The 14050-nt window shown below is 49.7% G+C and overlaps 1 protein-coding gene across 2 annotated transcripts in view; it reads right to left on the bottom strand.

The window, feature by feature from the left end:
* Window positions 1-1018: 1018 nt before the first annotated feature.
* The window catches only part of Nup214 (nucleoporin 214), an 82327-nt gene continuing 69295 nt past the window's right edge, over window positions 1019-14050 (bottom strand). Inside the window, exons 31-36 of one of the 2 annotated variants that reach the window (XM_013126431.3) lie at window positions 11400-11556; window positions 9570-9722; window positions 5439-5610; window positions 2244-2383; window positions 1581-1605; window positions 1019-1291 (exon numbers count right to left, since the gene is read on the bottom strand). In XM_013126431.3, coding sequence (XP_012981885.1) covers window positions 1258-1291; window positions 1581-1605; window positions 2244-2383; window positions 5439-5610; window positions 9570-9722; window positions 11400-11556 — 681 coding nt within the window. In that variant the 3' untranslated portion in view covers window positions 1019-1257. The remainder of the gene's footprint in view (window positions 1292-1580; window positions 1606-2243; window positions 2384-5438; window positions 5611-9569; window positions 9723-11399; window positions 11557-14050) is intronic. The other variant, XM_021223885.2, reaches the window with a different exon arrangement.

Genomic DNA, 14050 nt, shown 5'->3' with positions numbered 1-14050 from the left:
TGAGTGGCAGGGAGCTGCTGGGCACAGCTGACAGGGCCTTATGGCGAGATGTCACATGCCAACTCAATGGAGGATTAGTGTGGAGAATGTAAGGTCAAGGATTTAGGCTGAACTAGCTTCTATTTATAAAAGGAGCCTGCAGAGGAACACAAGGACAGATGACTGGCTTGGGTGGGTGGGGGTCAGCAGGATGACATGCCAGAGCAGAACAGAGCTGGTTTCCGTTACGAGGACGGAGGTCAAAGAACTCTCTCCCCGTCTGAGGCTGAGGCGGGAAGGGGACGCCTGAGCAGACTATGATGTGGAGGACACACAAGCCAGGAGACCGCAGTCTCTCTGGCCGCACCATGATGTTAGTGCATCACAAATAACGTGTTTCCAGTGTGTCAAACCCCAAACCCTTGACCAGAACAAAGCACTGCCACGCTGTGTCTGAAAGAGGGAGGCTTTGGTAACGCCTGTCAGGGAGTTCACAGCCCAAGGAGCAGAGCACGCCAGGCCCTCAAAGATAATGCTCCCAGAGAGAGAAGCATGGCACCGGAATGGAATCGTACAGACGAGGCCACCTGGCAAACACTTTCCAAGCCTGCACTGTCCCACTGGTGGTGTCCTCACAACTCATGGGTCCCAAACAGGGAACTAGGTGGCGCTTGCAAGTCTCTGCTCCATGCTGGGTATGAAGACTGTCTCAATACACTGCCTCACTCATAAGACACTGGCAGCTTGGCTGCTGTCCACTAGTCTGCTTGCCAACCCTGCAGGCCGCACAACCGGCCGTGAGAAGGCCCCACTTCTACCTGTGGGACAGCTGACGCTGTGGGAGCGGGTGAGCCTCTAAGCCTCTGCTCCATTGTGCAGGGGCCCTCAGAGGACACAAGCACAGACACTCTGAAACGTGTCACCCACACCTTCCCCATGTGGAGGGCTCTACCCAGAACCACAATGAGCAGAGCCCACTGGCTTGGCTTCCCTGAGCCATAGAAACTTCTGTGACCTGAATAAATCCACAGACATTCCATACAGAACCAGCCCAAACACTTTAATAGCAGAGAAAAAACAAACAAACAAAAACTACCCCCACATAAAATTCGAAAGGAGCGAACAGGCAGTCAGGCATCGCTGTGCTTTGGTCTCCGATGTCTTTCTGGGTGTGTGTTTTCACGAGAAGGTTCATTTGACCGTCTGCTCCTGTGTGCTCTGGAGAGTGGAGGGACGCGTACAATGGGTCACAGAGCCCGAAGGAATGCGGACACTGGCTCAGCTTCTCCAGCCACCAAAGCCTTGGACAGACCTGCAGGGGTACAGGAGAGTGAGCGGGGCTCCAGCTGCACTCGCTCTCGTTGAGGAAGCGCAGAGGATCAACACGCAAGCCTGCAGCCTGCAGCAGTGGGAAATGAGGAAAGTTTCCCAGCCCTGCTTCCTGGAAGGCCACTTATCTTTTTCACAACCTCCAGCCAACCAACAGCCCCAACCCTGCTGCTCAACCTGGCACTTCAGCACAGCTCTGAAAACAGGAGACCACAGAGTACTCAGCCCAGTAGGAGTTAAGGTCAGACTCAACCCAGGAGACAAGTACTTACGAGTTCGATGATCCAAAGGCGAACGCTGGAAAACACAAAGGAGGAGGTCAGGACACTGAGCCAGCCGAGACTCCTGCAGCTAGGGGGGCTCCTTCCTGTTTGGTCCTGTGACAGCCTTCCCTGACCCTGTCTACAGGATGGCTGAGCCACAAGCTTTACTGGGAGAAGAGTTCCTCACTATTTTAGGGTCCCCAGCTCTGGCTACAGGTGGAGGGTCTACATACAGCTGCCCTGTATCATTTTATGAGGAGCACAGAGCTGCCTTCATTTTTATTGATACTCATGTTTCTTTTCCCAACCAGAGCAGCAGACACTCTAGGGCTGGCTCAGATGTCACATAGGGTTCTGCTTAGTCACCCCTGCAGCCACTTCTGCTGAGTTCTGTGCCTGCCTCTTCCACAGGACATCATTTCTGCTCTCTGAAGATGCAGAGCACTTGCAAACACAAGGCACGGAGGTGCCCGCACCTGCCTTTGGATCCAAAGCCTTGCAAGGCTGCTATTATCTGGAGTCCCAATTCCTGAGAGAAAGTGGACTCAGTAATCCCTCTGATCAGAAATGGCACAAGGCTGCCAGTCTAATTAAAGAACCTTGTCTTTTTCAGCCACTTCAGCTTTTAAGACACTGAGCTGAGTGGCCAGGGGGGAAAGCACAGTCATTTACCTCCTGTGCCCGATCCAAACCCAGAGAAGCCACTGTTCTGGGTCCCAAAGCCTGAGGTCTGCTGGGACAAGGACCCGAAGGTTGGCGCGTTCTGACTGGCGAGGGTACCAAAGGATGCAGTGCTGCTGCTGCTCCCAAACCTGGGTTCCAGTGAGAAATGGGCAGGGTTAACGTGGCCTTCGTCCCCGCGTCACCCACACACTCGCTCACCACCGCCAGGCCTGGAGGCACCGCACATGACCCATGGGGACAGGGCTGGACTCAGAGAAAACGGGCTCAGGCCCAGAGCAAGCCTTTTCCTTGGCTCTGGGAAGGGAGACATCAGGAATGTAGTGTGCAATCTACCCCAGCCAGGGCAGGAGTTCGTAGTCACTGAGAACCAAACACAGCACTCTTCTTGCTCCCCTCTTCCCGACACCCTTCACTTCCAGGTCATTAAGTTAGAGTTCCATTCATCCACCACCTGCACTGCGCCCAGCTCTTCCTGGGCCTCGACTCTGCCATGGCTTCTTTTTGGACTCTGCTATACTGCCTAGGTTGGCTCAAACGCTCCTCCTGCTTCAGCCTACAGAAGGCTGCTTTCATAAGCTAGTGCCACGGAGTCTTGTGATTTTGTTTATTGTTCTTTTATTTTGCCAAGACAGGTTCTCATGCAGCCCAGGCTGGCCTCTAACCTGCTAAGGGTGATCTTGAACTAACTTTCTTTTTTTTTTTCAGACAGTGTTCCGACTATTCTTGAATTTGCTATGTAGACCAGGCTGGCCTTGTACTCAGAGAGATTCTCCTGCCTCTGAGATTAAAGCCTGTGTCACCATGCCCTACGGCCCTCTTCTTTCCATGTCTCACCACATCTGCTTTGTAAGGTGTGGGAGCAGGAGCCTAGCCAAGGCTTCCCGAGTGCTCAGCAAGTGCTCTACAACTGAGCTACATGCTCAGCCCTCCACTTGCTTTTAAAAACAATGTGTGCATGCGTGCGCGCCTATGTGGATGCCATGCTCGGCATGCAGGTGACTGTGTGCTGGTGCTCAGGGTGACTCTCGAGAGCAGACTCCTTCCTTTTACCATAGGTCTGAGGCACCGATTTTCAGGGCACATGCTTTTTCACTCATTAAGTCCTATCACTGGCTATTTGCTTTTAACAAATGGGTAAAGGGCATTCTGTAAATAAAGGTAGTCATCTGTTAATAATCTGTGTACGTGTAGACAATTTCCAAATTATTTTACTCAGAATTTTGGTTTCATAAAAATCAATAAATACACAAAACAACATAGAAACAACATCATTTTCCTTCCTCTGCTACCTTACCTTGGACAATCCTCACTCAAGGGTTCTCCCTCCAGATTTGGTTCAGCAAATGGGGTTGGGAGTATAACTGAAATCACTGAGGGGCTCATTGGGGGCCACTGGAGGTAGGCAGGGAAGAGTTAGGACCCAGATAAACGCCTACATTACAAAGGGCACCCAGCAGTTCCCAGTCCTGCAATCCTACTTTAGGGGCGACCTCAGATCTTTGTCAGGGTCAGAGTGAGGATGGCACCAGGATCAGGCACATTAATGGCTTCTTTCTAGGGATTTTTAATGTCTGCATGGTACTTACTAGCCCTAGGAAATGTGCCAGCCAGTCATGACCTTTATAAGATATCCTGGACACTCTCCAGCCCCTTGAGTGCATGGATCAGCCTCAAGTATCATGCTTTGGGAGCGAGCTGCTTTGTTTTTTTGAGACAAGGTTTCACTGGGACCTGGGACTAAGATTCAGTGTGTTAGCAAGCCCCAGAAATGGAGCTCCTCAGTGTGGACCACAGCAAGTGCCCTATGCTCAGCTCTTATGCTGGTGGTGGGGAATGGACTCAGCTCTTCATGTTTCTGTGGCAAGTACTTATTGACTGAGCTATCCCCAGCCCTGTTTTGATTTTTTTATCATTACGATTTTGGGACAGGGTCCTGCTACGTAGCCTATGCTGGCCTCAGATTCCACAACTCTTCTTCCTCAGCCTTCTGAGCAGGCACACACTACTCACACAGGAAAAAGCTAGGTTTCTGAAGGAGGTGCTGGGAGTGACACAACTGTGAGCTTGCTCAGGAAGCCTCTACCACTGAGCCACACTTCCAACCCCCATGGAGACTTCTCTACTAGTAAAGCCAGGAGCTGCTTTCAAATAAATACAGAGCTCAAGACTCCCAGTGTATGCAGACGCGAGTCCATTCATATCTATGAAAAACAGGCTGTGGGAGGCTCCCAACTTGCTTATGAAAGTTCCTGCTGTCTTCACCCCTCTGTGGAGCCAAATTTGATAGAGCATGCTTTATTTCCTGGGTAAACACCCACGTCACTCCTAACCTTCAGCTCTCTGTTCTGAGCCAATCACCGAAGGCGAGCCTATCCAGGACTGTCAGCATCTCCTTCAAATGAGGAATTTTATAGCCGTCACCACATACATTGAGACATGATGGTACAGCAAATGTTATTTCTTTCTTTGGGGTTTTGGCAACCAGACTACAGTGCCATGGTCTAGAAGCACATCCCCAATGTGGCATTTTCTGATGAGGATGTGTCCGGGGCACGAGAGCAGCTGCTGACAGCAAGGAGGGCGGCAGCAGTGTAGAAGTCACCCAATTCTGGGTCAGGGCTGGAACAGGGACACAGGAGTTCTTTGCTAAATGCTAACAGCATGCCACGAGAACAATCCCAAGAGGAAGAATTGGTGAGAGCTCTTTCTTCAGGACTTTCTAACAAAAGGGAAACCTGAGGCACAGGCCTGGCTGCAGCCAAACTCAGTTCAGAGAACAAGGCATCAATGACCTATAAGGTACACCCTGGCACCCATCAATGTGGCTAACATCCATCCATCCATCCATCTATCCATCCACCCACCCACCCACCCACCCATCCATCCATCCACCCACCCACCCACCCACCCACCCACCCACCCACCCACCCACCCATCCATCCATCCACCCATCCATCCATCCATCCATCCATCCATCCATCCACTCACCCATCCATCCACCCACCCACCCACCCATCCATCCATCCACAGAACCTATTTACAATAAGCCTTGCCCTAGAGACAAGAGGAACCTCCTAGCATCTTTCTTGCCTACTTCGATGCAAGGCCTCCGAGTCACCCTCTGGTGTGGAGAGTGTAAGAACTCCAGGCCCCCGCGCTTCCCAGGTCCCATCTGCAGCTTACCCGAATCCTCCTGCGCTGGCAGCCGCAGTACCCTCTCCGAACACTTTGCCTCCCGTCGAGCCCAGAGGGCTTGTAAAGGCCGGGGCTGAACCGAATGCTGGCACCCCTCCAAACCCAGGGGATCCCCCAAAAGTAGGAGGGCTGCCAAACACTGGAGCAGCACCAAAGCCACCTGAGCAAAACAGAGGCAAACAGAAACAGGGAGAAAGAAAAGGAGACAGAAAGAGAAGGTATCAAGTAGCCAGAAACCAAATCAAAAGAGGAGAAAGGGAGACAAGCTGTCAGTAATTCCAACACAAAAACCCAAAAAGCACAATACCCCAACGTCAATCCCTCAGCCAAAGTGCCTCCCCCACAAAGGGAGGGTTCTACAGCACTAAAACCTGAGTGTCTGATGCCTTCCTGAGAGCAACCAGCCCCCCAACTCTCGAGCTCTGCGGGCCCATCCTGGGGTCTTTTCCAGCCCCATGATGTCTGGGACTCCTCAAAGAAACTCCATCCCCAAAGCTTGTGTCCCAACATAGCAGTCACAGGATTTATTATTTATTACCATACAGACTAGGCTTCAGGGAAACCCAACTAATAAAACTGGAGGCTCAAAGTCCCTTCCCTGGCAGAACCCACAAACTGGGTCACAGCAGTGCAGGGTGATGCATGCTGGCGCTTAGCCATGTGCATTTTATTTATTTACAGCCAGGTGGCTGCAGGCCTATCGCAGTGTCCCTGACGAGGTACAGAGGAATTTTCTCAAGTGCTTTCTTCTGCAGCCTCACCATAGAGCACACCACTGACCCTCCATTTTGAGGAATTGGTGTACATTTAACTAGGTGTTAAGTAAGCAGTGAGGATGGCCCAGGTGCCCAGATCAGGCCTCCAGATCGTAACAGGCAGGGTGGAGGCATGCTTAAGCAACAGGGTCAGCTTAAGCAACACTTGGCTTCCTCTGGCTGGTGGGGAGGACCATCTGTGAGTCAATCCCCTGCTCCTGAGGTGTCCCAAACCTCAAGACACTACTTTAGTTCTGAGGTTACAGGAGAAAGGTAACGAGGGCTTGCTGAGATAGATGGAGGTGCTAGGCTCTTTCCTGGGGTGTACATGGTGGCTTTGAACTATGTGCTAAAGGGAGTAGTGTGGGCCCTAGGCTAGCAAGGATATGATCAGAGTAAGGAGGCAGGGTTACTACTGAAAGCAATCTAGTGTCTTAGGAGGTGGATCTGGCTTTACTGTGATCACCCTACTGCTTGTGCCACCGGATCAGGAGAGATCAAATATACGGCACAGTCGCGGTCAGGTGAATGCTGTCGGGCGAGCACGAAGGCTATTACTTGCAATTGAATTATGTGTCTATCTTTCACAGGGCTGCACAGCTGAGGAGGTACCTCTTGCCATGGCTCATGTTTGGGTTACCATTCTGTACTTTGAGTGAAATTCCAAGCTGTGCTACGGAGACTGGCAGACTCCATACATTAACAGAATGGAAAAAAAGAAGTACTAAAAAACAAAAAACCCATTGTACTTAAATTATTTAAAACTGATCATGGGTCTAATTGCACTTTCTTCCTAGATATACAAGGTTTCATCTAGTACCTTATACACAATGTTGTTTAGACTTCTTGCTGGAATGTGAGTGAGAAATGCAAGGTTATAATGACACAGAAAGTAACCTGGAAAGGAGACAGGCAGACAGACTGGCACTCACACACAGACAGGTAAAACAAACAGAATGGTTGCTCTTGTCTTAGATCTGGGGACAGGCAACTCACTCCAGACAGGAGGGCAAGTTCAGTTGCAGATGCCGGTATGTCTGAGCTAGCCACCAAGAAGCAGATTTACTGATGCAAACTAAGTCTGAGTCTCAGGTGTAGTGGCAGCTGCTTTGGCAGCTCCATCCTTTCCTCGATAGCGGGCCCCTTCCTCCAGTGGGACACTGAGATCTTGGAATGTTTTCATCTAACTTCAGCATGGGTACATGGCAGAGCTGGGCCTGAAACCTCTCATGGCCCTGTCATGTGTCCTGCCTTCCCCTCTGTCACACTGCTTAATAACTGATGATGGAATGGGTGTAGACCCAGAGCTGACTAGCAGTGAGGCCATGGTCAGGTTCACATTGCCTTCTCTTCCCTTGGCCTCCAGGAGTAGTTCTGATGCAGTTTTACTGAAGGGAGGAGCAAACACTTAGAAGGCCCCACGTGTGCAACACCAGGTAAACTCCCTGGCAGTCCTCACACTGGGTCTTCCCCAAACAGAAAATCCAGAATAAGGGAAACAAAAAAATTTTTTTTTGGTTTTCCAGACAGGGTTTCTCTGTGGCTTTGGAGGCTGTCCTGAAACTCGCTCTTGTAGACCAGGCTGGTCTCGAACTCACAGAGATCTGCCTGCCTCTGCCTCCTGAGTGCTGGGATTAAAGGCATGCGCCACCGACACCCGGCGGGAAACTGATTTTTAAGGTGTATTTTCTCTAAGACAGACGACGAAAAATTGTCAGGCTGTCAATTCAGATCAGCTGAGACACAATTCGGAGTACAGAACTTCACACCAGACAACAGAACAAGTAAGGAAACACTGGGCACCTAAAAAGATGGAAAAGGCCCAATGGTTACCAAATCCATGTTTCTCAGATTTTAGTGTGTATGCTATACAGCTATGTTGGGAGACCACTGCTTGGGAGCCACTCACCTTGGTTTTTGAGAAAACTCACCAAGTGGGCCATGTTGACTGAGCTACTGATAGCACTAGCCCTAATACTTGTCCTTTTAATTAGAGCTAAAAGCTTTGTGGCCTTTTCATTTTGAAATTATCCACTGTGTATGTGTGTCTAAAACAAAGCTGTAGTGTTTATTTCTAGTCTCTTTTTAAAAATTCTATGGGAAAGATACTAAGAATTGGCAACCTAGAACACAGCTGCCACGCTAAGGTCTTGGAAAACAGACACAGCACACATCTAGAAGCCACTGCATTTCAGGGTCACCTTCTAATCTGTGTCAGCCATTCTAAGATCAGTCACCTCCTCAGACAGGGGGCCTATTCAAAACATTCCACCCAACCAAGGACAAACACCCTGGCCCATCCCCAGGTGGTCTAGAGAGCCTTCTCTCGCAAGCACCATCCCTGCCCCTCCTGAGAATCTTATTCCAGTCTCCCACCAGCAGGACCAGCACAGGCAGCTACAGACCTCAGACAGGCAGGTGACAGAAATTAACATGTTTTATGGGGCAATTCCCAGTGCCCATGCAGCAGCTCATAACCCAGTTTCAGGGGATCCAGTGCCATCCTCTGACCCCCAAGAGCACCAGGCATGCACATGGTACACAGACACACATGTAGGCAAAAACCCACATACGAAATAAACAAACATTAAATAGCACATTTCATATTAATGAATATTGTTTTTTTAAACCTTTAATGAAAAATATGCAAAAAATTAATTTAAAAAGTTTATAGAGGTACATTTTATTAGTTTGTTTTTTGAAACAAGGTTTCTCTGTGCATTCCTGGTCGTCCTAGAATTTGCTCTGTAGATCAGGCTGACCTTGAACTCAGAGATCCACCTGCCCCTGCCTCCTGAGTGCAAGGACTAAAGGTTTGTGCCACCACCAACCAGCTATAGATGAGCATTTCAAGTGAAGTTTAAAAAGGGTGGCACAGACCTGTGATCGCAGGCCCCAGGCAGCTGAGGCCAGAGGATCATGAGTCCAGGGTAGCTTTGCCTGAAAGGGAAAGATGGTGTAAGGGAGAGGGTCCAAGCCTCGGGCACTGGAGGTAAATCTGTGCTTCAGGAGGCTCCCCAGAAAAGACTTTGGGTATTTCCTGCGAGGTTCTCTTACTTTTTTTTTCTTCTGAGTAAGGGTCCCACTATGTAGACCAGGCTGCTTCTGCCTCTGGAGTGCTGGGATTAAAGGCGTGTGCCACTGTGTCGGGCTCCTCTTTTTTAAAGTATGTCTTATGTGTTAGAAATTCAACAGATGCCCAGTAAATGCAAGAACAAACTGAAGAGCAAAGTAAATTCCTTCTTACTGCAATCCCAAGGACACTGCCTCCGGACACTACCTTACATGAGCTCTTGCATGCACCCGTGTGTGCACACACACTCACACACTCAAACATATGAGCATGGTCCTAACCGTGGGGTACCTGTTTTATTTGGAGTAGAAAATCCAAAGCCTTGGGATGCCACGCTTCCACCACCAGAGCTGAAAGTGCCAGCAGGCTTCTGTTCCCCAAAGGATGAGCTGCCAAACCCTCCAAATGTCTTAGCGCCACTGTTTCCAAATAGATTAGCGGTATCTAAAGGGACAAAGAACAGGCGTGAATGGGTTTGAAGAGGAGGGCCATGTCATTTCCTTCTTAGATGACAAATGGGAGACGTATCAGCTGAGTGTGTGGAAGCCAGGAGCCATGGTGCAGGCCAGCATCTAGGGGAGTTCATGAAATACTCAGGCTCGGGATTTCCTGGTGCAGCTCTACAAGGAGAAAATGGATGGAGAAAAGAGTGCCCGCAGTAGTTTCTCGGGGTTTTGGGCTGCCTACCAAAGACAACCAGTTTCTTGCCTCCCCTGGATAAGGTCTGGTCTCATTTGTCTCTCAAGCAAAACTAAAAGCATCGAAGCCAGAGCAGAGTCTGGCCCAGCACAGGGGATGCCAGCATGTCGGCTGCAGTCTGAGTCGTGCAGGGTCCTGAGGGGAGAAAGGGCGTCAGGAAGACCCCCAATGTCTACAGTGTTTGGATGACTGTTCTGCTGGAATTTGTTTACAACCATGACAAGGCAGGGGAAGCTGCCTTGAAATGGGGAAGGGAGCACTGCTCCAAGACACAGGCTTCAATCCCTTCCAAATATATGTACTGGTGACAGTCACATCCTAACAGAGCTCAGCATGTCACCAAGCAAAAATACAAACATGTGCACAGCCTTTCCCCGGCCACCATGTGTCCCTGGTGTAGGTGACACAAGGAAGAGAGACAGGTCACTCACTCACTTTCAAAACCGAGCTGCTGCAAGGTTTGGCCTACTCCAACCCCCAAGTTCTCAGGTCTCCTCCGTCTGGGTTCGTGTTGTCCCCTCCCCCCCCCACTGCACCAGGGTTCTCAGCCCCAGCCTTGGCATGCACCTGTTCACCTGTTTTTGTTTTGCTTATCAGGAGTCTGTTGTTCGTCTACAAAACAGTTTTTGAAAATATGATTTCTGAGATCCCTTCACTCTAGGCTCTAAATCTCTCCAGGGGTATCCTGGTGACTTAGGAGGGAAATGCCTTGACAGTAATCCTTCCTCATTACCAGAGCAGAAATATCAGAACAACCAGTCCTTGAGACAGAAAACACTGCTCTTGATTCCACAGGCCTTACTATTATGAAGACAGCTAGAGGATACAAGTGCAAGACTCAGCGATATCTTGTACAACTCACTGTAGCACATTAAGTGGAAGCAGGTAAGGCGAGGATGACAAGAACCCAGCTTGCCATCCTAGCCACAGCAGCAGTATACATCGTCTTATACTTTCAATTGGGACAGACAGATCAACTCAGAATATGACAAAATAGTTGAAGAAAAAAGTGTTAGGAAGTATAGCTTCAGGGGAAAAGGCAACAAGGGTAAGTAATGAGAAACATGCAGGCTCGAGCCAACTGCCAGTGAACTTCAGAGCCAGAGAGCCAAGCAAGCAGAAGCCCTGTGCCAGCGTGGGGCTGCTCATGGCTGCTGTCTGCCCGCACTGCCTTCATTCAACCCCAGTACTAGGGGGCGGAGCCATGCAGCCCATCATCCTCATCTCTCTCCCTGTAGCTCTGCTGTCCTTTCACGACTGCAGGATACCTCATTAAAATAAAAAATAAAAACCAAAGCAGAGCAGTGTGGGTGGAGTTCAAACAGACTCTCTAGTTTTGCCCCCTTTTGTCCCTGAAGTTTTGATAATACCAGTGGTTGACAACAGCATCAGAGGACCAAGGGGCTGGAAAAGTCAACTTACTTGGGGTGGTTGTAGATCCAAAGCCCCCACTGGCTGAGCTGAATGGGTTTTTGTTGGCAGCATCCTGGCTGGGTTTTCCTCCAAGGCCACTGAAGAAACCGCTCCCTCTTGTCGAGTTTCCAGACCCAAACACACTACCACTGGAAGTAGATGACTGCTAAAAAAACAAATGGGGGAGGGGGAACAGGAAGCAAGAAGGATGAGAGATCATGTAAAAGTACAGTTCACATCCCGGCAGGAGGGGCTCACAGCTGGTGCAGATGGAAAAAGCGAGAGCACTCTCATCCCAACTGGCTGACTCCGGAAGACTTCCTACAGATCTGAGGCTCCTGGGTTACTGCATTTAGAGTAATGCTGCCTGCACTGTCTGACTCAACACCAGGGGCAGGAAAACCAAGCATCAAAGACCTACCAAATGCCAAGTTTGAAAACAGGGAGGAGCCATCATGTCTTCAGATTCCTCTAGTGTTAGCTGAAGTCATCAGCAATGATTACCTGACTTACTGGCATTTCTATTCATTTGAGCACCTGTAATTCACAACGACTTGCCCAGTGCTGCAGAGAGCAGCCCAAATCAGTCCCATTGCTGAAAAGATGACAATGGTGGATTCCATCCAAGCATTCAGAGGACCGCTAACTCGGGGCACATGCTGACTCAGAGCTGCATGAAGCAACAGGCACTCAATTTGTTTACAAACTGGCCCTTTTAGGGAGACCAGCTTGTGATTTGAGGGACTGCTCGTTAGTCAAGCTTCCATCTCCTTGACTGATAATGCAGAATAAAACAGGCTTCAGGGAAGGAATGCAGATGGAGGATGGGGCCGCATGCCACTGCTGCTGTTGTCCCTCCTGAGAGACAGAGAAACTCCCACTTCACATGGCAGGAAGGGAGCCGAGCTTCAACTGTACCCGAGTGCAGTAGCACTTGCTTAGGTAGCACATATATCAGAATTAGAACGACATAAAGAAGACTAGTGAGGCCCCTGTTTTGTTTGTTTTTTTTTTTTTTAAAAGACCTGCACCTGAAATACAACCCTGCTCAGAAATGGCTCCCTCAGCACCTCCAACCCCACCTCTTCTCTGCACCATCGGGGCCATCACTTAACCCCACCTCTTCTGGCCATGCTGGTTTGGGCCTTTGGTCAGGACTGTCTACAGCTCACCTTCAACACACCTGTGCTTGCACAGCACCGGGCCAATGCCTTCATTTCTGGTTACAAGCTAAGTGGTCTGGCCCCTTGTCCAGCATCTGAGCACTCTTCTCCCGCAGCCCCCCAAGTGTCTCTGGTGTTCCGCCCGCACACAGAAAATGAAGTTTGGTCTTAGGGCAATACTCTTAGTCTACTGAATAGTCCCCCATCCTTAAACTTCCTTAAAATATGCAATAGTGGATGATCAGTGGCAGTCTTGGCAAGAAGAGGAACCATGGCAACTCACTGTCTGGTGCATGGAGTGTCCCTAACCTCCACACATCAGGCTGGAGCACAGGAAACCATCACATATGGACATTCTGCCCTGGAAAATCCAATACTCCCAACACATAGAGCTGGTTACCCTGGAGTGAGCAGAAGCGGGCAGCTGACTGACTGAAGTGAGTGTGAATTCAAGTCCACAGTTAAGTTCCTTCAGATCTCACTTCTGCCTCAGGCAGTAGCCTCAAACTTCATTCGGATCAAGACTGCTTCTTCAACCGGTTTTTCTGCCTAGATTCCTCTCCAACGCTGTCAGCATGCTCCCACGAACTCTGGAGCAGGAACTTTAAGTCTGTCTCCCGTCCTACATGTGATCCTCAGCAGCTGACTGGCTGCATTATAAACGGTGGTGTCTGCTCATTCCGAGTGATCTGCATCTTCCTGGGATGTGTGCACGCACTTGCTTTGCTTCTTGCTGTGTAGCCCAGGCTGTCTCACCTCCCAGTGCTGGTGTAACTCACCTGGCACTTTCCCTTGTATACGGAACCTTGCACTAGAAGGACAACAGTGATGGGAGCACCCTTGTGTCCTAAAGAGCGGTGCACCCAGGAAGGGTGTCTACTTCAGGGTGCTGTGCTCACCTCTGGCTGGCACTGGATTGTCTCCTAGCTAAGCTGGAGCAGGTCGTTGGCCAAGACAGAGCCAGGCAACCACATCCACATGTGCTTCAGGCTTTGTTTCTTCTTAGAATAGGTATGTGTCTATGCTGGGGCGGCGGGGGGGGGGGGGGCAGTACATGTCTATCTTCTTTTTTTTTTTTTTTTTTTCCCCGAGACAGGGTTTCTCTGTATTGCTTTGGAGGTTGTCCTGGAACTAACTCTTGTAGACCAGGCTGGTCTCGAACTCACAGAGATCCACCTGCCTCTGCCTCCCAAGTACTGGGATTAAAGGCATGCGCCACCACCGCCTGGCTACATGTCTATCTTCTAACCCACGTATTGTTACATAATTCAGTACAATGATTTAAAATTTAAACACCAAAGGATTTTAGCATATTACTATCAACTTTTAAAAATTATGGAAAATATATAGCAATGTTGGCATTCTGATCATCTGTAGCTCCCAGGGCAGTGGCAGCAATTACACTCACAGTAGCACAACCATTAGTACCATCGCTGAAATTCTGTAACTGTTAACCCACACTTTCCCATTCTTTCTCCCTCTAGTGCAGTGTTTCTC

This window comes from Mesocricetus auratus, unplaced genomic scaffold, assembly GCF_017639785.1.
Source record: "Mesocricetus auratus isolate SY011 unplaced genomic scaffold, BCM_Maur_2.0 Super-Scaffold_100172, whole genome shotgun sequence".
Lineage (NCBI taxonomy): Eukaryota > Metazoa > Chordata > Mammalia > Rodentia > Cricetidae > Mesocricetus > Mesocricetus auratus.
The sequence above is the reverse complement of the archived record's forward strand: the minus strand, read 5'-3'. Positions and strand labels throughout refer to the sequence as shown.